This window comes from Zea mays, chromosome 5 (genome assembly GCF_902167145.1).
Source record: "Zea mays cultivar B73 chromosome 5, Zm-B73-REFERENCE-NAM-5.0, whole genome shotgun sequence".
In the NCBI taxonomy this organism is placed as follows: domain Eukaryota; kingdom Viridiplantae; phylum Streptophyta; class Magnoliopsida; order Poales; family Poaceae; genus Zea; species Zea mays.
This window is the reverse complement of record NC_050100.1, coordinates 219,556,435-219,580,739: the sequence shown is the minus strand read 5'-3', so window position 1 is coordinate 219,580,739 and position 24,305 is coordinate 219,556,435. Positions and strand designations below refer to the sequence as shown.

Sequence of the window (24,305 nt, the reverse complement as noted above, 5' to 3'; positions counted from 1 at the left end):
TAAAAACGGAGCTCCGAGAACTCCACCAAACGTCCTCTAATACTACTCCGACGTCTAAGCTAGACTCGCTGTACACGAACGTACGCATTGAGATTCAGGGCGCAGGTAGAGGTAGATTTTAGTTAAGCTGATGGCGAGTAACTGCCTCTGGACTTCCGCACATTTCCCTGTTCAAGTCCAGGAAGCTGGACTCGTTCTTCACTGGGAATTCGTGCGTCTATCTATCGTCGCGAGCTTTTCCGTGTAAATCCTCGTGCAATTTACTAATAAGAGACAAGCTAAGGTAAAGGGGGCCGGCCGGGATACTCTTCAGCGAGCTTACTACGTGTGGTATACGCCTATAAAAGGAGCAGCAGGAAGCTTGCAGCAAAGACACCACCACGTACGGTACGGACGTACCCTTGCATTGCCCATTCCTCGTCGGTTTCTCAGAGGACGAGCTTCTGTTTCAGGTATGTGCAGTCTTTATCGATCTGAAGAGGCGCATGCAGCTGCAGCAGGCACATGTATGCTTCTATATATTTTAATTAATTGTGTAGGTCTCTCACTCTTGTATCTCATCGCCTACTATAGATATATATATAATGACATATATATATATATATAGGTCATTTGTTATTTGCACAGTGAGCAAAGTCATTAAGCTGTCTGAGGGTACGTCGTAGCTAATAATATGATTTTGTTATTTTCAGGAACATCTTTTGAGCTGTAGTGCGATCGAGCTCTTGGGTGAAGGGCGATGGCAAAGCGTAACCGCGTGAAGAAGAGCATTTGGAGCTACCTCTGCGGTTGCTCGTCCCCCAAGACAAAGTGACTATTTATATTCATGCAGAGAATTGCGGAGTTAAAATTATTCTTTCGTATATATACGCCATTAGAAGCTGCATGCCGCATGGTTCATGGAATTCGCAGTACGTAGTGAGTCCTTGTACTTCGTTGCTTTTAATTATTGGAGTTGTGTGCATGGTCTTGTTAAGTGCTATGTAGCTAGCTGTATATGGGACTAAATAAAGGTCGTGTTGGTATTCTCTGCGTACGTAAAGGGAGTGTAATTAAGTGTCGTCATGTGTAAAGAAGATACTGTAATCAATAAAACCTTTCATGTGTTTGGTCTATGTCTATCGTTAGTTTGCGTGTTCTAAGAAAAAAAAAGGTCCTCAATCCATGTGAGTCAGGAGAATATCAGATCTACCTAAATCTGATAATTAATATACCAACTGCAGGAGGTTCAGAACATGTGTGCTAATACGTTCTTTCTTGTGCGTAAAAAATGCAATCATATGTTATTACGGCTTCTAAAATGAACACCCGGGGCCTGATCGGTAGCATTATATTATTCTCCTCGATTTCTCTGAACTCTGAAGGTTTGCTTTTCTCCCCGCCGGCCCCCACGCAAATTCTCTGAAGATGCATGTCAAGATAACCCCGGAGCGGGTTAGTTCTCTGAAGATTTCAGGAGTATTCAAGTTCATGCATGAGTACCAAGTACACTCTTCACCCATGCCATGATTTTTCTAGGCATTTGGAGCATAACCATAGATCTGAAAGAATGTTCCATTCCAATATAATTCATCAACGAAAAAGTCAACAACGGACCATATCACTAGAACTCGCTTGTCCATACGACATTATTGGTTATGCATGCATGAGACACATGAATGCCAGCGAAGAGCTAAAGGACACTCCTACGGTAGAATATTGAGTACACGAGCTCTGTAACAGGCTTGGTGTTTTTTATTTTTTTATTTTTTTTACCTATCAAATACACTTCAATTTTAACGGGGTCTATGCCATCATACTCAGGAAAAATGTAGTTTTTTTAATAATACTGTTTTTCTTATTGTAATATATTTTTTCCCAAACTTTAAAATTCCCGACGGAATATACCTTTTTTTCTCTGAAATTTATTTCCCTCCATACAGTCCAACGACGCGTACAAGCAGGAACAAAGAGGAGCGCGTAGGAGTAGGACGTTCCCGGTGGACGTCAACAGATTGCTTATTATTATAATCTCTTTGGGCGAACAATACAAGTAGTATCTGCAGCACTCGAAATTCCAGCTTGGCATGCAAAAGGTGAGCATTTACATCTGGGCAGAATCCTGTACTAGTAACTGTGGTAATTCAAGTAGGTGGTGTCAACAACACAGCAGGCCGGGACCAAGAACGCCCTTTCCCGAGCCGCGCTATGGCCATCTTTGTTGAGTTTGTGATCCAAATTCTGAAGAAGGCGGCCAAGTTGGTGAGCGAAGCGGAGGCCCGTCGCCGGGAGGCACGGATCGTTTTAGGGTTTCACCTCTATAAATATCTTTGCAAGCCGCAGGATATATCCATCTCAATTGTAAATCTCCTGCGATCTGTAACCACCCGAAAATAGTGAGAAGTTGCCGGCCAGCGCCCGTGGTTTTTTACCCTTCACTTTGGAGGGGTTTTTCCACGTTAAATCCGTGTTTTCTCTGTGATTGATCCTATTTGTGTCGCATTTATTTATAACAATCTTCATTTGAAACCAATGATGTTCTGGTACCGGAGACCACCCTGTGATCCGAGCAATCTCTGCAACTGCCACTGCCGCTGTCACTGCTGTGCACATACTGTTAGTCCTTTGGCCATCAATTACTGGTGATTCATGTAGTAACAAGTACATGGGATGATGGGGGCTAAAGCTACCGCGCGCCTACTGGTGTTGCATGCTGCTGTTGTCCCCGTGTGCTGCAACACATGGATATATACGAACAAAACATCAACAGGGCTAGTACGTAGAGGTAGCAGTGCAAGCCACTGGACTGGAGTTATTTCGTAGTAGCAACAACTCTCCTTTTACATTTCATCTACCCGGCCCCGGCCACGGCCAATTTGACACAGCTTTTGGTGCTCCGCCAAAAGAAAAAGGGCCGAGCCTCTCTCCCTGTTTTAAGAGGGCTAGAGGACACGACGCCTCTCCCAGTAGATGTAGATGACAAACAAGCCATCTCACCTGGCCCCGGCGGCAACAACAACACGCCATGGCCCTAGATACCTGCTCTTACGACGACTGTTGGGTGTTGCCTCCGCTGGATTGCTGGGACTGGGCCTCGGAGCTGCTGTTCCACACTCTCGAAGGCGCTGGAGCTGCCGCCGTCTTCCCGGAGACGCGTAAGTGCTCAGCTGAGGGACTGGCATGCTCTCGCCGCTAGACCTGCTACTACTGCTACTAGCTAGCTAGGGCATCATGGAGATTAGTAGCGGAGTGAGCTCAAGTATGTAAGCCGGCTTCGCGTGCTTGCTGCAGCAGGTGTGCAGTGCTCGCCGTCGGAGGCGTCCAGTGGCTACCTGCACGACGCCATCGCTCCAGTGAGCGCCCGTCGCAACAAGCGGCAGCGGATGGCGGCGGCGACGACGACGCCTCCCTCTCGGCGTCCGGCGACCGTCTGCGGGGACCTTCAGTGCCTTCTTGCGGTAAGTGTTTGTTAGTGTGTTACTGTGTTACATACATCCTATACAAATGGCAATGGTATGCATACCGGCCGCCGGCTACTAGCTCCTCATGTTGAAATTGAATCATATACGTAGAATATATGCAGATACGATACGACACGTACTGCAACATATGTGTGTGTAGTCGCCATGCTGTTCTTCATTTTGCAAGCCCATCTCACTGTCCATACGGACCATACCGCCATATCGATTCACCAAACAAAGCGAGAACGAGAGGCAGTAGCCTCACCGTCTCGCTAAACGATAAGCATGCAGAGAAGGCCGGCCCGGCAGTGGCCTTGTCCCTCCTCTTCTTTTCTAACCTGTAGCGTCGTCGCCGCCTCTTGTCCGCGTTGTTGTTCCCGGCTTGCAGGGCTTGCGGGATTCTAGCGCCGACGCCGAGGGAGGAGCAGATTTCCGCCATGATTTGAACACCACGACGGCCGCGGAGACGGAGACACGCTGCAGCTTTGTCTCAGGTGATTCGATCGACACGTCCTTTTCAAATACGCCGCGCTGTCTGTGCTTTTATTTGCTCACGGTCACGGTTCGCTTAACCAGCAGTGTTTGGCTACGTAGCTCCGACTGACTCCGTGTTTAATTAAACTAGCCATTGTTTCCTACTACGCCGATACATACTGTCGGCCGAGCAGAGGAAGCAGACAATGGGAGCGCCGGTAGGCAACAACAGCTGCAGACAAAATAGCGGGTACTTGTTCTTGCCAGCAGCAGCTCTGATGCTGATCGGCTGACAGCACATTAGTGCACTGGATTTCAGTAGGCTGCCGCCGCTGCAGAGCACTCGGCAGGCTAGGTTAAATGCTGCAATAGTCGCACTACTCATGCCTCCACACGAACAGTTGAACATGAAACTTACTCCAGTTTAAAGCTCGGACGTGCAGGCGGGGGCGACGGGGCAGGTGCATCGAGCAGGGAGGAGCAGCAGCGGGGCCCCAGCGCGCAGGTGCTGCTACCAACGCCAGCGGCAGCGGCGAAGGGCGGAGATGAGGAGGCAAAGGCGTCCGCTGTAGTCCCCCCTCGTCGCTTCCCCGCCACCGTGCGAGCCGCTGCTCCCCTGCAGCTGCAAAAGGCTGCCGCGGGGACGGCACACGCGGCAGCGCGTCGCGACGATCGCCCGCGACCCGTCGTCGACCGCGAACACTCCTTCCGTGCGGGTGCGGGTGCGGGTGCGGCCGCCACGACGGCGCCCGCCTCTGCCTGCCACTCGTTACTGTCAGGTGGGTTGGGTTATATGACCGGTGAGGAACCATTTACTCGCCCTCGCCCGTGCATGTCTGCACTGCTGGGCTGGGACGATGACAGGCACTGGTGCCGAGTACAGACTACAGAGCAGCTGCTGCAGTCGCTGGCTCGCTGCAACATGGGCAATATTTTGAACGTGTTGGCTTTGGTACCCAGCCAGCCACATTCGCTGCAGTCGCTGCTCATGTCTCATTTCTGCGCAGGCTTCGGTTTATTTGTCACTCTAACGTTTGGCTTTCAATACATACAGCTTACATTACAATTCCTGCTGCACACAAATAAGCCTAGAGTTTATGAAATTCGGTGACTAGTCATTTTTTACGTTCGCTATTAAAAAGCATGCATTCGAACATGTTTCAGGGGAGCATGCGTTCGAACATGTTTCAGGGGAGGACGAGAAGAGAGGTGTCGGAGTGCTGTACCCCTTTGCAGTCGTCAAGCCGCTGGGGTTAGACGACGGCCGCATGACGACGCTGGACGACGTCAACCAGAGAATCCTCAAGAGACCGGCAAGACCAGTTCGGCACCCCGTTGGCCCGTTCGCGTTCGGCCCCGCCGTGTCGGCTCACGGCCTGAGTCTGTCCGGCAAGGCAGTCGTTAGCCTGACCAAGATCAGGACGAGAGGAAACGGCACCATAACCATCATTAGAACAAGATGATTGCTGTCATACCATCAACCATTACCATTTCCTTTCTCTATTTTTCCTTTTTTTAGGTTGCGATGCCTGCTGTTAGGTATAACCATGGTAGATTAGTAGCTACGGATGTAAATACACCCTCGCGTTGGCTTCTGCCTTCTCTTATCTAGTTTAATAAGACGCTAAAACTCCACTGGATTTAAATTGGACGTACATAAGCTGCAGCCTCGGAACTTTGTCCAACATACCAGCTACCACAGCAGCGTGGTTTCATAATTTCATGAGGATGCCTGCATCCCTGAGCTTGGTGTCTCATGCTGTCATGCACTCAACAAACCATCGTGCCAGGAACTGTGTTTCTACAAAACTCAACTACTTAAATCAAATTACACTACCATTTCGTGCCTGTCACATTATCAAGGCGCAACCCAGGATGAGATACATTAACAACCCTGTAATGCAGGTTGACCTATGGCGTACATAGCCATGTGGCCATATCCCTGTAGGTACATCAAGCAGCGCTTTATCCAGCTAGCACACATAAACAGATGGCTTGATTCCTCCAGAAATGAACACTCAATACAGTATGCACAAGCACACTGCACACATGAACAACAGATGGCTCGAATCCTCGAGAAATGAACAGTCAATACAGTATGCACAAACAAAACACAGCTAGCAATAATACCCATCCTCAGCGAATGAAAACTAACATTATTACTTACTGAGGCCGTCATGTCAGTGCTGCTACTTCTCTTATCTGTGCTCCCAGCCAGTATATACCAGCATCTTAAAGTCCATAACTTTGGGGACCTTTAAAAAACAAACCACAGTAAATGTTTAGTACAGCAAGCTAGTGTAGGGTGCAGGAACGTGTCCCCTTCTACCTTCAACAAAACGCCAGGTGAAGCTATACATTCGAAGCCTTTTTGTTTGGACACTCAAGCACACTGCAGGATCCCCTAACCTGTTTCACCAGAAGATCCATGAGAACAAAAATGTACAATAAATAAACTAGAAAAACACGCTTGCTTCAGATAGCATTTAGCATGAATGCTTGCCTGGCTGCAGTTGCTTTACTGATAGTCAAACAAAAATATATGCTGCTTTTGATGTTTCGGTTTTGTTCGTGGCATGATTTCCGTACAGGAATTTGTAATAGGCCTTCCTAACATTGATCTTATCGTGCAGTTGAAGGGCCCACTGAAGCCACTTCTATCTATATACCGATAATGAATCATGTGAGATATTCAGAACGGCAGCCAACAAGGTCCATCTTGAAAGAACAAAAATAGTAAAACATGGTCATATTTGGCAAGATTGTCAATCCAAGGCATGCCCATTGTACTTCCCATCCATCTTATTTGATGATAGATAGCAGGTTCTTGATTGAGACTTCAGAGTTCGATGCTTATAGGCCACAAAACAGCAATGCAGAACCAATATTTCATGAACCTTTGGAAACTTATAACTGCAGAGCATGTCATGCGGGGCAGTTTCGGGATCTTCACACAAACCAGAATCATGTATTTGTTTCTTCTTCTAGGAGTATCTCATAGATGTCAGTGCGGATGTTTAATTCCTTGTCACGCATCACTTCCTGGAGATCTGACAACTCCTTCAATGTCAGAACAGAGCCCAACTTTTGGAAACCATCAAGCCATAATCTTTTAGACCTGAAAATTTGAAGTGCTACAATTGATCAGGAATAGGTAGTAGAAACTAAAATGAGCAACGACAGAAGGACCCAACTATCATTCAAATCTTACCATAACAAAAAATACTGATAAAGGATTAGTTAATATAAGATAATGACAAATGTCAAAAGAATTTGTAAACGTGATGAAACTAAAATGCACTTGATGTCCTCAAAACACTTTTTACAATCACATGGGAAGGAATAAAAAATCTGCAAGATGTCCCTAGCAAACAGTTCATAAGCTGTTCAGGTGTTATGAGTACATACATAAATTAATAGTGACTGCATTTTTTTCTTATACAGGAACCATATTGAAAGAGAAGGTTGCCCTTAAGTAGATATCAACAGCTGAAAAGGAAATATCATCCTCTAACAAGATTAACTTTTCATGGTCCGGTATCAGGAGAAATTGTAGATCAATTTTCATAACAAATAACTTGTTTTTTATTCAATTGACTACAGAACAACGTTTAGGAGAAGGCTGCAAGGGAGACAAAACCACACCAACATCAAACATGTCAGCATTATACCATGGACAGGCATGTATAGCTCTGAAGAACACACGCCGTGCTGCAGAAGAGTTGCAGACTATTTCTGCCTCATAGGCTAGATAACAGCGCCACAATAGGACAGACTTCTGCAACTTATCATCAGCTAGAGCTCTCTCAAACAGGCTGTGTATTCTATTGTCAGATCCAGCTTTACCCCATTCAAAGGACAAAGCAAAGAGCAAGGTGATTACAGAAGGGTCCCTGTTGCATTCAAATTAAAAAAAGCAGAGTCAATAGGTAGTTATACAACAATGTGTAGCTTCAAGATATTTAGTGGAAGAAAATGCATATACCACCCATGAAAACTGCATACAGAAAACAAGGTTATGCATTGACAAAAGCTGCATAGAGAAAAGAAGTTTGAACTTAGAAATAAAGAACTTTTGTGAAAAGGAGGATCATATTCACCTTTATTTGCAATATTATCATTTCCGAAACAAAAACACTTCTTGAAAGTGGTAACATGAGGCAAGTTAATGGTGACAGTAGGTTTCTTCAAAAGAAAGAGAACAATATGCAGCTGGAAATGGACTTGGAAGAGAATTATAATGGAAAAAAGGTGGAAGTTTCACCTTTGACTACATTTGTCGAGTGTGAGACGGAGATTGTTGGATACACTGTAAAGATAACTCAGGGTTAACGTCGCTGAATATGATTTTGGATTGTAGGGATATTTGTGCACTCCGCGTGATATGCTTGGCCAGACCCTTGATAGATTCAATTGGTTAAGATTTTTTTGAAGCATTTTGATGTAGTACACCCACAAATCCTCACACTCCAAATTATTGCTCTCTGAACAGAATAGATATACAATTAATATAAGATCATTTACCAATTGAAAATTTCGGGGAAAGAGAACAAATTGCAGTTCACAGACATTGTGAAGCAACCGAAAAAGTAAAGGATGTAAAGGTGAAAATAACAAGAGCAGACATTATCAATGACATATAGTACTCTAAATGAATAGTGCAACAGCAACACTGAATTTACAAATATGAGTGCTAGAGTGCAATGCAACAAGATAATCCCGAGTCCTGACTCTGACTAAGTCAAACCAGTACAAGAGGGATTAGATTTAGTTCATGCATATAAACAAATCATGTTGTCATATACAATAGCCAAATAGAAGCTTAAAATAATGCCACTGAAATCTATCAAAATAAGATGCTAGACCTGAAAATGTCATTGGAAAAGTCTCCTCTATCACTTCAAGACCCGAGTAACAGCCTGTTGTCATGCTTTCGAACAAAGAAGCTGAGCAGATCAGAGCAACTGATTCTTTGTTTATAGCACCACAGGAAAATGCAGATCGTGAGCTTCTAATCTGCTCTTTAAACCCTTGGCGAGCCCTCAAGACCTGAAGCCTTGAAATAGGGCCAACAAAAGGAGAATATTTTAGATTGCTCCCTAAGCAGGATAGGATGTAAACTGCACGATGCATTGAGTCAGAGTTGTTTCTTGAAGCGGACACTGTAATCTCCATCTCGGCGTACCAAAGATAAAGGATGGGAACCTTCTTCCTAAGATCCTGCCCAGCAAAGGCAATGACCATGAATCATAAATGAGATTAAGGCACAATTAGTTTATTCTACTTAAAATAAAAGGATATGACCATGCTTATTAAAACGACGTTAAAACGTCGTTTAAACGACGTTTAAACTATAAAACGCTGCCAGAACACCGAAACGCTAAAACGTTTAACACTTGCGCGTAAAACGTCGTTTTACGACGTTTAAACGTCACGTTTTGACGTTTAAACGCAAAATAGCGTTAAACGCCGCGTTTCGGGCGTTTTACTTCCGCCAGCAAATTTTGGCCCAGCGGCCAGCCCAATTAGGGAATAGGGATTCCGCCTGCCCAGTCCGTCCAGTCCGCTGTAGCCGCCGCGGTGCCTCCAGTCCGCGCCGTCCCTGTCCCTGTCCGCCCACGCCCATCTGGTGCAGCCGCCGCGGCGCCTCCAGGAGTCCAGGCCGCCATCGCCTGTGCCAGGCAGCGCCATCCCTGTCCGCGTCCGCCCATCCGCCGCCCCCACAAGGCCACAACAGGGACGTCCGCCACCCGCCAAGCAGGGCCAGTCCGCCTGCTCGCTTGCTCCAGCACTATCTGGTATGCTCAAGCACTATCCCCATCAGACGACGTTTAATATATCTGGTATGCTCATTGCTCAAGCGAACAGCATTGCATTCAGTTGATGTTGCTCGCTTGCTGTTGCTTCAGCACTTCAGCAGTTGCTCAAGCGAACAGCTTGCCTGTTGCTCGCTTGCTGAAGGATTGAAGTGCTGTGTTCTGAACATGCATTCCATTATTGCAGAATAGATTGGAGGAGAAATGGCTGATTTTAGCACGGATGATGTTGGTTTAGATGATTTGGATGATGGTTATTGAGTGCTTGAGTAACACATGTGTGCTTGTGGTTGTGGACATTGCATTCCACTTTATTTTGCACAATATTATTATGTGAACTTATGTTGGTTGTTTGGTATTTGACTTTATGTTATTGTCTGAAATTATTATATATTGAAATTTCTCTATGTTGTTTAAAACTACGTTTAAACTTTGTTTAAACCGTTTAAAAGTTAAAACTCCACCCATGAGCGTTTCAACGTTTCGTCGTTTTAATAACCTTGGATATGACCATGAAGCTAGTGACATCTGTAACCAAAATAATAGTGTTGCTGATAAAGCTGACAATTTGACAACAGCATTACCTCCTTAAAGAGAATTATTCACTCTGCTCCAAACTATAGTCGACTTCAGCTTTGTCCCAAGACAAAACTTATTTAACTTTGACCAAGTTCATAGAAAAATACATCTACAATAACAGCATTGCATCGTCCATGAAATATGTTTTGATAGTGCATTTATTTGAATTTGTAGGTGGTAATATATTTTTCAAATAACTTGGTCAAAGTTGATAAGTTAGACTTAGGACAAAACTCAAGTGATCTATACGTTTGAACAGAGGGACTATTCAAGAGAGCATACAATAAGCTATCGTCAAAATACTTAAACTACTTTGTCTTCCTCCAGTCAAAATTACAAGTTAGCTCCATAAAAGAAAACAACGAATGAGCCAGTGTTTTATTTTATTTTTAGATAGCTTGCCAATGTTGAGTGTATACCATCTCCCAAATACAACTAGCAATAAACTCTACAATACTACCGCTAATGAACGTCTTTTGGTGTTAAAAGAAGTTACCGTTAAATCTAGAATGGCATCAATTCACAAAACAAAAGAAAATTCCTAAAGCAACATCTATTTTGGACTGAAAGGAGCCATAATGTTCTCATCTGAGCACAGAGTTGTTACCCTGACAAAATGAGAAAACCCTTAGCAACAGCAACCCATGCTTGTAAACATGCATCCAAGAAACAAACTATTCAAAACCAGCAGCGTTGCAAATTAAGACTGCAAATTCAGTGGAGAGTAAATGCAAGTAACCATGTGAGTTTTATTAAAAACAGATATAATAATTCATAGTTTTACCTCAGAAGTTGCTTCAGTTGATAACAGTGCCATGTCAAATATCTTCCTTGCTTGTTCAATGTTCCCATTCATTGCCTCAGTTCGTCCATATATCCCACAAAGCAAAAAATCCTGCCAAACAAACAATTATGGTAAAAACGTTTACATCAATCATCCATTATTGGGTTCATGTGAAATTATCCTGATCAAAGCATGTTGGTTCAGTTTTTACTGGGTAAGTGCAAGTTCTCTTTTCAGAACTAAAAACATGTGTAGAATTGGAAAGGTGCACCTAGAGAATTATTTACAGTTAAATTTTAAAGATGAAAGATGGAATTCTATCACAAATCTCTAAATGCATTGCTTATTTTGAGTTCCACAGGTGCATGATGTGTTCAGTCCATCAAGTGATGCAGATTACAATTAACAATACCAAATGACAAACTAATCAAATCAATAAGCTGGTTGAAGATGACAAGACGGCGCTCTATTGTCTTCTGTAGCTAACTAACTGCGCAATTAGGCACTACCACCTGATTTTCAGTATGTCGCTCCTCAACAAAGCAATGCAAAAAAGAAAGAAAAAAGAACAAATAATACCTGTCGGTCTTTCTTCAACATACTTTTGGCCAAAGCCCGTGATGCATTAGTTTGAATGGAGGAAGAGTTCTCTTGAGGAGTAAACATTTGGGTAGTAACAAGAACAGCTTCCTCCAGGATATGATTACGAGGGAAAACACCAAGCAGAAGCAGTATCGCATTTTTGAGAAATTTCATCAGGCCCGGCCTTTGTGAAAGGTCACACATGCTTCCCAGTAATGATTCCAATTTATATTTACAACTATATGAACTTTGGTTCTTGTTTACAACGTCAGATACAGCACCTAGATCTTCCAGGATGTCATCTGTAATATTCTCTAAGCTCAATATTCGATCGAGCCAACTTGGACTGTTTGTTGATGTCCTGGAATTTAAGAATTGTTGGCGAATTCACTTACCAATAATAATATCAAAGTTCATAAGTGAGGAAATATTACATAGACAGTTGTTGGCTCTGTATGTCACTACTTTAGATGCCATAAGTTTGCAAAGAGTTAAAACAAACAGCAGTAACAAAGTGTGGCATTTTCCAAATTTACATAACAAATAATCCAGCACATGACATGACCAAAATAATTAGTAGGGACCAACAAATAGATCCCGGTATTAGATAATATACTGTCATGTCGTAGCAACTAGGGATACCATCACATTCTATGAATTTTTAGGACCATGAACTAAAAATGGGAGTATGTAAAAAGAACTGGGCCAATTTAAGAATACAAGCATCCAATTTCAATTCAAAGAGGACCCATGCCAGGGTAGTATATAGAGGCATAAGCCTCACCAAATTGCCAGATGGCAAGTTCAATTCCTTTTGCACATATAGGCTGCCCATAAAAAATGGCTGAAAGCATATCACCATGGTTTTTAAGGAATTAGTTTCGACAACAAAAACTAAGCTACATGCACAAGATAAACTCGGTCGGGGAGAGAAAGACCGCCCTCCCGGTATTGTATTAAGAAGAGACCAAAAACATGGTCCCGGCCGAGAAAAATCCCGAACCCTAGCCCTCCATCACTAGCGGGCCGTCACCGCCCACTCTGCAACAGCCCAGCCGGAGGATGACGCGCAGGACGTAACCCGGGAGCAGGCGGGATACAGCGAGGAGATTTTTTTTAACCAAGCCCGAAATTCGCCCCCGAGGGGGATCGAACCCGGGACCTGGAGGTGCTACTCGGAAGCCTTAACCATTACGCTTGAGGCCATTTCGCTACATGCACAAGATATGCACCATGTTATGCGAAAAAAGAGCCATACGATATATTCTTGACTAATTTCTTCTTGTGTGAAGCGGATGATCATAGCTTATAAGAAAGTAAGAAGAATACCATCTTGAGATTTTGCCACCATAAAAATCAATAAATTGGCACATCAGAGAAAAGCGGGCCTCCTCTGAAGATAGAGAAAACAAGAACTCAGTTACATCCTCAAACAAAATTACTCTGGAAAGCTGGTCATTGTCTTCCCCAGATGGAGCATCACCACAATGAATTGATCCTACTTTTACCAAGAAAAAAAAATCCAGTGTTAGCATTAAGTTAACTTCAAACAAACAAAAACCTAGTAATAATTGGGACAAACTCCAATTACCATAATTTTCATGAAGAGGCATCCATTGCTGATTGTCCCGTGACAGCTCCATTGAGGCCCATCTATTCCAGGTTTCTGCGTCTTTAACTTCACTATTGGACTCTGCATCTACATCGATACCAAGCTTTTTCAGCAAGGATTCAACATCATCTTGTGCTGGTGAGTCCTCAGCATCAAGGTCTTCAGCATCATTTCCATCGGTCAATGATGGTTCCAGTGATTTGTTTGATAAATCATTTGTCTCAGTATTACCCAGAGAAGGATCAAACCAACCACTCCAGCCTCCTGTTTCAGTCTCTTGTGAATTTTCTTGCATAGACAACTTTTGTCTACTCTCCTCGTCTTTTGCTAACCATTCAGACCATCCAAGAGCTCCATCTTCCCCAATTCTGGCACCACCACTGTTCCAGAAGTGTTCAAAGAGCCTTTGCTTACTGCTTGTTGTCAGATACAAAGGAGGGGCAAATAAGCTAAACTCCATCTGCGCCTGAAATAGCCCAGTTGCTAGTTCCCGATGTCCTGTCTGCCACTCAAATCGGCACAGATTAACAAATATATCCACCAACCCCACTTCTAGTTGAACTAAGGATGAAGATTTGGAATCCATGCTTTTATTATCCTGTATGGAAAAGAAAAAGAAAAGGCGTTAGCAATGTTTCGTAGTTCATAGGGGTATGGGAAACAGACAAAGTAATTTACAGAGAAGCATTGAAGTATAACCTGCCTACATAACTTGGTGCAAGCTGCAGATAGAGCCTGTACAGCATACACGTAGGACTTCCGAATTTCAGAAACTTTGAATCTGGAGAATTCCCCTTGGCACAGAAGCAGATACTGTTTCCACAACGTAGAGCTATCTGGGTGCTTCGTAAGTATTTGCTCCCATTTAGTCAATAGAGTCTCAGTGTTGTCCCTCTTGCCATATGACTTCAGAAGGCAAAGCAATAATTCCTCACTATCTGGATTGAGCTCCACAGCTTTCTCCAATATGCTAATTTTCCTTTCGGTAGTTTGTAAACGAGCAGCCTTTTGTGGCTGAGTGCTAGCAACTTTGTCCTGTAGTTCAGTGGCAGAGATAATACAGAACAGAAATGTGAAATGATGACTGAAACAAAACTCTAGTGGTGTGTCAAAATTGTAAAAATCATTTGTAAGAGCAAACTATTTGTCCCAGAACGAAATGAGCAAAATAACTGACAATGGAGCACTAGGGCAGAATAAGCATAGCTTCTTCAAAGAAACATCACAAATAAAACCATAGAAATTCATGGTACCTGAAATTGAGCGAAAGCCAGCCAAACTTTTTCATCGTGAGGGCGTTCACGAGACATCTTATTGAATTCCCTAGTCCGGCGAAGTATTTCATCTTCCCAAGACTCCTCTAGCTCTTGTTCCACAGTTGTGCTTTTCAAAGGAAGTGATTGTGTACCAAATGGGACAAAATCTTCAGCGAGCATTACAGAGGTGTTTCCCTTAAATATTTTCAGATGTTTGAAACCTTTATTTCTTTCAGAAACTGCATTTTTTGCAGAATAGTAACGGCCTCCAGCTCTTACTTTGTTATCCATTCCATCCAAGTCTGAATCCAAATCAATATGTGATGAACCAAACCTCAGATGATTTAAACCAAATGCCTCCATCATATTCTGGGATCTGTAGCGTGCAACATCCATTCTGCATATGTCCTTGAGGTGTTAGATTTCACTTTTCAGGGAACAGCATGTTAAGATGTGCTGACAAAACAAGTCCAAGTAAACAAGACTGAAACAGAATTACAGAAGATTTAAGATCCAGTAATAGTTATTAGTCATAGGTAAGTAATGATATTCTAACCAAGCCATGAAATGAATACACAAACTTTTGTAGCTTGGTGATAGTCAAAATATTGCATGCTTTATTGGAATTCATGCTATACATTTGCCCTCATTGGTGCTAACAATTCCAACTATGGCAATGCATATTTCTCAACCAAATGGGGTTCAATGATATAGTGATTTTTTGAAGATTGTAACGCCTACTTTGTGTTAAAATAGACTAGAAATGAGAATTCAGTGCATTAGTTGGAGATAGAAAGTAGCAGGTCTATATAAAAAACTGAAATGTCACTATGTCAGTAGCTAAATTTATGCTATTTTCTGACATCTATAGAAAACAATAGCTAATTATACATTAGTGTTAAGGTTGGTCAAATCAATTGTTGCAGTACTCCCTATAGTTTGCCCATACTCGATGTTTTGAGAAGGTTTGAATCAAAGTTTCAAAACGTTGACTACAAATAACTTTTAAGTATCTAGTTCAAACTTTTGAAGATCAAATTTTTTTTACAAGTCCATTTATACTTTAATAGAAAATAGTGGTGAAAGCTATGTATGGAGTCTGTGCCATTGCCCAAAACCTCAAGTATTTGCTTGGAGGGAGTAATTTAAACATAGTTTACAGTATTCGTATAATATTGTGCTGTGGTACAATTTGAAGCTCAGTTACTTCATATAAACATGTTGTAGTGTTACCGACGATCAAGACACGGTGCATCATACTATTATGTTGATTCACTAGCCTTTGGAATAGTCTGATATTAGAACATTCTAGATGTATCAAATACAAGTACAGAATGGGCAAAGGTTGCATAGAATGAACCATGGTTAACACATAAATATATTCAAAATGCTAATCCAACCCTGCATTTAGCAACATATATTCTGGGTTTAGTGGAGAATATTTTAGAATCTTGTGTACAAATAACTAGGCCTAGGATTTCAGACAACTTGGTTAGCCTGGAGCAGGTCTCTGCTTAGTGTGACATTTTGAAATAATACTGATGCTGAGACCTTTGATTCACACTAAAATTTCTGCACAAGTCATCACGCTACGAATAAACAACTTCAACAAACTAATAGCACAGCAAAATTATTAAACATGAATGCAGCAACATAGATTTACTACGAGCAATTGGATTGGCATGCTACATCAAATACTTCATGATCAGACCTGTAGAGGGATCCAAAAGCCAGGTTATCATGGTCGCCCTTCGCGTCGACATAGTAATCCTTGGCTGGCTTCGTCTCCAATCCAGCCCAGGCACGAATCCCAGCCTTCCGCGATGTCGCTGCCCCATCATAGCGCTCCTTCTCGCGCTTCCGTTTCCTCCTCCCACTTCTCTTCCTCCGCGACCCCCTCTCCTCGTCGGAGGACGGCGAAGAAGGCACCAGCTCGTATTTCGCAGGAGCGGCCTGCAGCGGCGTGTCCTCATCGGACGAGTGGCTCTGCGGCGACGGGAGCGACGATGAGGTGGTAGCCGGGATGTTCAGGGAGGAGGCATCGAAGGAGAAGCTAGGGTTTGAAAGCCATTGGGATTCGGCGGGGGGAGCAGAGGAGGTGGAGGCGGCGAAGGGGAAAAGTGGGAATAGAGAGGATGACACCATGGGAGGGTACGTCTCATGTTCTTCTACGGCAGCAGGGAAGGTGGCCGTGGTGGCCGGCGACGAGGGTTCCATGGGTGCGAGCTGACAAGCAAGGAGAAGGGAGGGTGTTTTTTTTCTTTTTCTTTTTTGGGCGGGGGTGGCGGGGGAATAAGCAATGAGACTGTGCGCAGCGTTTCCTGTAAATTTTTATCCCTAAATGCTATTAGAGCATTTCCAAGTAACGACTCAAAAGCTCCCAAAACTTTTGTTTAAAGGTGAAACTCAGTTTTTATTACTCCAACAGAACTCCAATAACTGTCCATAATTTTCCGCGTCCCAGAAACGAAGCTAAGCATCCCGCAAATATGAGTGAATAGATTTCTCCCCCAATCCTGCGCAACGGGCGAGTCTGTGCGACATGCAACACAAATAAAAGTGCCAGCGACATGCATGAAATGAAATGGACCAGCAATTTAGGCGAAATGGCCCAGCAATTTTTAAAATTTGGCCTAGTTTGGTTTTTAGTTTTTTATTTTGAGGGAATTGTTGGAGGATCACCTTGTTTCACACCTGTAAATGTTTGTGTATGTCCCTCATAATCAGTTTTTAAGGAATTTTTTTCCATTTTCTTTTGGAGTTGCTCTTATGCAGTCACATTAATAAGATTCTCTCCTATATTCACTCTTTGTGCAATGGTTCTTCCTATAAGGCTATCTGCAGCGGTTTTCCTAAATTTTTCTCCCTATATCATTTTTTTGGTTACATCATCAACATTACATCCCCTGCTTTTCATCTCCCGCAGCGATTCTCCCTAAATCTTTCTCTATACCCCACTACAACCATAAAATATCATTTTCTATACCTACTTTTCATTCACTATCAATTTTTCATCTACTGACAATCAATCGCGGGCCCACAGCTACAATATCAAACAGTGTTAGTGCGCGTGAACAGTGACACGCCAAGAATGGAGGGAGAGAGAAGCGCTCCGCTCACTAGGGGGCTCTACAGGGACAAGCGATGCGCGTGTGGGGGTCTCTTGCAGCTGGCATACAAGGGGAGAGGGAGCCAGAGCGGCAACTCGTGTGGACAGTCTAAATTTCCCTATATATCCCTTTACACATAAAATATATGTATCAATCCAACTACCATAACCAACTTATTTTTCCATTCTTTTTTCTACACGTGACATGTTCATTTTAAAAAAAAATCCTAAGTACAAATTAAATGTCCATTAAAAATTGTGCAGACCATAATGCCTCAAATTAAGTTTAATGTAATTTCGAAATTGAATAACTACTTAATTATTTTGGGTCGTCCAGATTTTTCTTAAACATTGTGTACATTTATATGTTTACGAATTTGTTGTGCACCGAATATTTCTGCACGATTGAACTATGACATGAATATCCGACCAAGCTTTCCTTGCAAGCACCCGGTCGACAACCGTATACAGCAAGACACATCAGGCTTCCAGTGCAAGACACGAGCTAGCGACACAAGCTACCTCCATCTCGCATATATATACGTACATGCTCTTCCCATTTATGTGCACATCCTGCTCCTCAACTCAAGCTAACAAGCCTTTGTGCGTTATGTCGCCTTTGCGTAGGGACGATGATTCTGATTCGAGTGATAGTGACGACAACACACTTATACTTGCCACCCTTCTTACCGTCTCCATTGAGGCTGCACGTCATAGGCGTAGACGTTCCAGTATCCCTCGACGTGTGATTCATAAGGATCATTATGTCGGAGATAACCTCATCTGTCATCATTACTTCGTCTGAAGATCATTATATCCTAAAGGAGATAATGCTTCGAAAGACGAAGGGCATTAACCTTTAACATTCTGTGTTGACTTGTTCTTAACTCATAGCATTTGAGAACAATTCCCCAACACAAACCGAATGCGAACCATGTACGTGTCATGATCAGAACTCACATATACAGTGATTACATAAATGACTCATCATAGCACAATGCTTCGAATAATCACAAAGAGTAAGTAAAATTATTACAGACTTAAGTCTCATTAACATAATATATATCAAAGTGCACATGATATAAATGTAGCCAACGTAAATAAACCCACCACAGGCAACTAACTGGGGAGGTCGCTAGCCTAATCCTCAAACTCGTCAAAATACTATAACTCCTAGAGATCCGCCTCGACGCCTTCTTCTTCTTCTTTACCTGAGCATAGGTTGCACCAAAGGCACCTGGTGTTTGTGAAAGCAAGGGTGAGTGCACATCAACAAGCTCAACAATGTCCCGTTTGACTAAGGTGGACTAGCTTTATGTGGGGTTAGGCTCAAAGCAATTGCTTTTAGTTCGTCAGGTATTTATTAGTAGTAGAAGCTAAGTTTTAGCAATAACCAACTCGTGAATCATTCCTCATCGGGGAAAACATTATCATCATCGTAACCAATCCATAAATAGAATCATTGTATCTCGAGCAATCTGTATCTCTAACCAATGGAGCTCCCAAGGCCACTCTTAATCGTGAGCACGACTGATATATCAGTTTCATAACACTTTGTAGAGGCTGCACACTTTACCCATGAGTTGTGATCCCTTTTGCCTTGGGTTGTACGAACCCACAAACACTTTCAAGGTGAGTCGGCAAGGTATCACTATGAGGCTTTTCGTTAGAGTCCTCACTATGCAAATTTTGGAAACGACCACTACATATAGACCATATGACTTACCCAAGCCTATATCCTCCAACCTTAGGAAAAAGTAACGGGAACGACGCCTATACCTAGACCCCTGAGCGAGAATATAAGAGCATAACAGATGCCTCCATCCCCCATGACAAAAACCAACACCAAACATAAGACTTTCCTAATTACTTGGTCAAGGGCGTTCCATACCATCCTCATGGCTGCACTATTTTCCAGGATGGTCATTCAATGAACAGGTCTTTACGGAGAAGTACTCAGGAAATAGCCCAAGCCTCCTTTAATATCACAAGCTCATAATCATAATCAAAATGTAAAGCACCGTATCATAATTGTATCTCGTCATGTTCATTTATTAAAGTATAGCGCTAGCGCATAAAGCTAACCATAATAACACAAACGGTAATCAAGACCAAGATAAATAGAAAGCTAGTCAATCCTAGGTTTCAATTATGTAATGCGAGGAAATGATTTATCATGTGAATAGGACATAAATTGGTCAAAGGACACTTGCCTTCATCAATAGTTCAACAATTCCAAGTTTCATCCTTTATTGGTTGGTTTTGGGTTGATTCTGACTTAGAAGTTGATTTGTTGAACTTATTAACCTATGGATCAAGGACTATATAAATTAATTAGTCTGAATGGTTGTGATTGTCACCGAGCACCAAAATCGATTAGAGAAATTAGTTTAAGATCAATTAAAATATAAGACATGCATAATGCATTTATCATGAGGTGAAAGTAGCTCACAAGGGTCGCAGAGCTAGTTGGCTAATCTGACTTGTCGGCCGACTAACCGGTAATCGACGTTGGCCTCTAATGCCAATACACCGATATTGGATTTTGAATTTGAAAAAATTGTAAAATTTTAAAACTTTTGATCCCATTTTTTTATAAATACCACGGATTATTTGAAGACTTCTGAAACCAAATTTCATAATACTCAACGGATTTCAACCTAAAAATCATGGAGGTTTTGGGGAAAATAAATAAAGAAAAAACTGATATGTTAGCTAGGATTGTTGATTAGCCTCTCCCTAAAGCTGATTAATCGATGTGTAGGACTGATTAGACGGTGATCGAGTAGGAGCTAGGGTTGGGGGAATTTTTTTGCTCCTTTTCATTAGAAACCTTTCCAAATTACCACTGTTATATGCAATATAGGCTAACAATACTTGTAATAATAGATCATGTTATTGCTATTTTCAGGAATGTTGGTTTTTGGTTTGAGAACAGGGGACAGTCCGTATCTCGGATTCAGGTGCAAATATTGCAAGAGAAGTGTATGATAAATGTAGAAAATCATGGACGTGGTGACATAAATTAGCCTAGAGCACGTGGTTCAGATTGTCACTGATAATGTAGCGAACTAAAAAAAGACATGGCATATGGTAGTCACGAAGTCGTGTGTGTCTTATACCATAAATTTGATGTTGAAGGATATTAGAAATTTTCCTGAGCATGATACTGTGATTCTTACCAAAGCAATTATGTTGAAACAAATGTCCACTACCAGAAGTAGATCGGGTAGTAAGCGTTTGCTTACGGTGCTTGCAACGAGCAACATTCTTGACTTTCTTACCATTCATAATCTTAGTCAATTCATCAAAGTCATTCCAATACTTAGACCTTTTCTTCGAGTTCAAGTTGCTATCACCAGCATCAAGATCAGGGACTGACTCTACCGGGCTCGTGGAGCATGTGCCAGTCCCTATTCCAGAGCCAGCGACAGTATCAATCTCAATAGGATCTCCATGGGTCTCATCAAAACAAATAAAGAACCTAGCATCCTCCGCCTCATTGTGGTTCTCGAGCCGACGCTCCTCCTCCTCTACAACCACGTCAAGGTCCATGACCTTGACTGCAACCACGAGCCCGACGGCTACAACGGACAGTCGCCTCCAACTACCTCAACGACTACAAGGTTCAAGGCAACAAAAATGGAATTAAACGTACATCTAACTGCTCCAGACGATTACATGAATTAAAGGGCGAGAGATTAAACACACCTTTTCAAACTGGAGCACCAGAGACGACAGAACAGAGTCGAGGAGCAGCCGAGCAGATAGTGGGAGCACCAGACCAGAGACAGTCGGACATCCGGACAAATTAGAAGGAGGGCGAGAATGGGAGGAGGATGAAAATAGAACAAAAATATAGATGTCCAAGCAGGGCACCAGACTAGGCGACCAGCAACCGGATCCCGGATAGGCAGAGACCAGAGACAGCGAAGAAGCCAAGCACGTGTACAAGCTATCAAGCTACAACTCGATCCGGCGATCCGAGGAGCACCAGCGATGAACAAGCACCACCAGTCATTAGATCCGGGTGGGATTAGGGTTATACACAAGGAGACAGAGGGAAGGACGAGAGGGAGGAAACCTAAACTCTGCAAGCAGGTCGAGAACACCAGAGACGTCGGTGATGGCGAGCCGTCGGCCGAGATCGATCTCGAGTCGTCGTCCACAGCGGGGGGAGGCGGCGGGGAGAGTCGCACAGAGCCAGCAGCCATGGGTCGACCAGGGGATTAGGGACGCAAATGTGGTGTGTGGGGGCGGGCGTGGGGGCTCGCAGTCGGCTATGGTTATTAGTCAGTGGGGTGTCATCGGGTCGACCCACCATTCGTGCCGGGCCATGCCATAGCACGTGGGCCGCATACGTCACCCAAGCCCGACACATTGATCGGGTCGTGCCGGCCTGAGCACGAAAGCCATCGGGTCGTGCCGTGCGTGGCTGGGCCAAACACGTGCCGGACCACGGGTAAAACGGGTGGCCCACACTGTTTAGATATCTATAGCGATAGTTGGATATCATGGTTTCTTTAAAATCATAATAAGTTACATTATGATGAAGGACACAATCGGTGGGGAGTTGGTTCAGTGGAATGCCACCAAATTTGAAACAAATTATGCATTCTTAGAGAGATTTCTTCACGGGAAGGAAAACTTCATGGAATGGATGGGTTCTCAGGGATCCTTACAATGCAAGTTCAGTAGCATACCAGATGGAAAGTACATATATGAAACCCTCACGAGCTTGTCATGGTCGTACCAAATGAAGTATGTGGTTGATGCAATAGAGCCATTATTTGGTTTTCTTCGTTTCGTTGACCAAGGCAGGAAGGGAGCACTTAGTACGATTTTCAATGTTCATGTCATGAATCACTACTAACTATATCTTCTACGGCTGCGGCTTTGAACCCTCAGACCCACTATGCGTACGGTTTCAATGTATTTGAACTGTTAAATATTGTTATTGGACTTGTGATAACATTTGAGTCATCTTCTGTTCAATTTTTAGGACCTCAATGTGCTTTGTTTGCAAAAAAAACAAGTGGTTCGTTTTCTACACTTGTGCTGCTGGTTTATCGGTTCAGTAACCGATTAATCAGTCTTCCGTTTCAATTCAAAAACTAATTTGGATCTGAATTTAGCCCGTTTCTACCATTTCATCGCGATTAATTAAATATCGACCCTGCCCGGTTTTTGCTAAACAACCGCCTTGATGAACGTTCATATGTATGGTGTGGAGCTGCATCTTTCCTGAACTCCTATTTATCGGTGAGTTGCAAAGACGCTCCATTTTTAGCGCGTAATTTTATAGCCATCAAAAATCAAATTATGCTTCGCAGCCTTGCCTGTTGGATACTACCTGGACGTGCAGTAGTTGACGAAAAGATCACGAGGACAATCAGATTTGTCTGAAGATCAATGCTTTCTTTTACGCATATAATAACATGGTTCGTCTGAAGATCGATGCGTTATGGAAGGGAAACAGTTTACCATCCAGATTCAGAACAGAAGGGACAAGATCTCCGGCAAACCCGCGCTACATATATCGATCGGGCGTCCGCCGGCATCTGGTGGTCCTGTCGCTGACTTGCGTCGCCGATCGTCTGAAAACTGAAGGTGGAAAGGAAATGGCTCGACCTCCTCAGCCCCGAGCAAACCTGTGGAATCCTAGACCCGGCACGTACGGGCACCTTCTACCTTTTATTTTTCTGATCTTGTCGACCTGCAAGGCTGCAAGGGAGATCCACCGGTCATCATCGAATCACTTTGCAGTCCGCGGAGCCTGCGACCGCCGCAGGTGTGCCGCAGCGCCATAAACGCAGTCGCAGTACGTCCAGCAAGCTTTAAACCTTATCATGGCGTAATTAACCGTGGAGGAGGACTGGTCACTGGAGGATGGACCAGGCTGCATGCCCTCTGTGCAACATGTTGGCGACGTTCATTGACAGGACTACACGAGGCTGTCGTGCCCTGTGGACTGACCGTCCGAAGACTGGAGTAGCTCGCTGCTCGCTGATTAATATTAGCACGCCGGCAGACAGGCAGGCAGGAGGGCAGCAGCTCATCGGCCGATCAAGCCAGCTAGTTGCTCTGCCCTGCCCTGCCCTGGGTGCCCATGTCGATCTAGCTGGAAGAGTTAAGGGGCTTGCATGGCTATTGGCTGATGGATCAGAGCTAGATGCTTAATTGACGCCGAAATGTAGTAGTACGTGTGCGTAATGCTGCTGTGTATACGTGCATGATGCATCCAGCCATGTTGAGTCCAACGTCTGGGACCAGCATGCATGTCCATTTCTTGTCTTGTTGCATGATCATTACTTGCAGATTGCGTTGGGTCTGTCCAAGCCAGCTTGCTAGCTTCCTGTCAAGGGTACCTGAAAGGCTGTCTAGTTTTTTCTTTTCCTTTTCTGCCTTCCAAAGAAGCAGGCTTAATCACTGTTCGGACATGCCATTACACTCCATGCAATGGCACTGTTATGATTATGGTAGTGGCTGTGTTATGATATTATGACCCTGCAAATTATTCATAGCTGCAACCGCAAACAAGCAAGCTAGATGTTTTAAAGGCCACGTATTTCAAAAGCTTTGGACACGTCCATTTTATTGAAAAAGTAGAGAATTTCTAAATTGAAACTACAACATAAAAAATGACAACCTCA

The 24,305-nt window shown here is 43.4% G+C and overlaps 1 protein-coding gene across 8 annotated transcripts; it reads right to left on the bottom strand.

Moving 5' to 3' along the window:
• Positions 1 to 5,554: 5,554 nt before the first annotated feature.
• LOC100274011 (uncharacterized) lies at positions 5,555 to 16,860 on the bottom strand. Of its 8 annotated transcripts, none has more exons than XM_023302428.2 (14): positions 16,255 to 16,860; positions 14,541 to 14,940; positions 13,987 to 14,322; positions 13,267 to 13,885; positions 13,005 to 13,176; positions 11,673 to 12,036; positions 11,094 to 11,204; positions 8,780 to 9,134; positions 8,179 to 8,398; positions 7,586 to 7,807; positions 6,418 to 7,032; positions 6,244 to 6,323; positions 6,082 to 6,169; positions 5,555 to 5,986 (listed from the first exon to the last, which is right to left on the bottom strand). In XM_023302428.2, exons 1-11 carry the CDS (start codon positions 16,758 to 16,760, stop codon positions 6,879 to 6,881), a joined length of 3,459 nt encoding a protein of 1,152 aa, XP_023158196.1. In that variant the 5' UTR covers positions 16,761 to 16,860; the 3' UTR covers positions 5,555 to 5,986; positions 6,082 to 6,169; positions 6,244 to 6,323; positions 6,418 to 6,878. The 8 variants fall into 8 exon arrangements, with proteins under 8 accessions (XP_023158196.1, XP_020408764.1, XP_008681521.1 ...); XM_020553175.3 differs by having other exon boundaries at positions 13,005 to 13,173; XM_008683299.4 differs by having other exon boundaries at positions 6,082 to 6,323.
• Between the last annotated feature and the right edge of the window lie 7,445 nt (positions 16,861 to 24,305).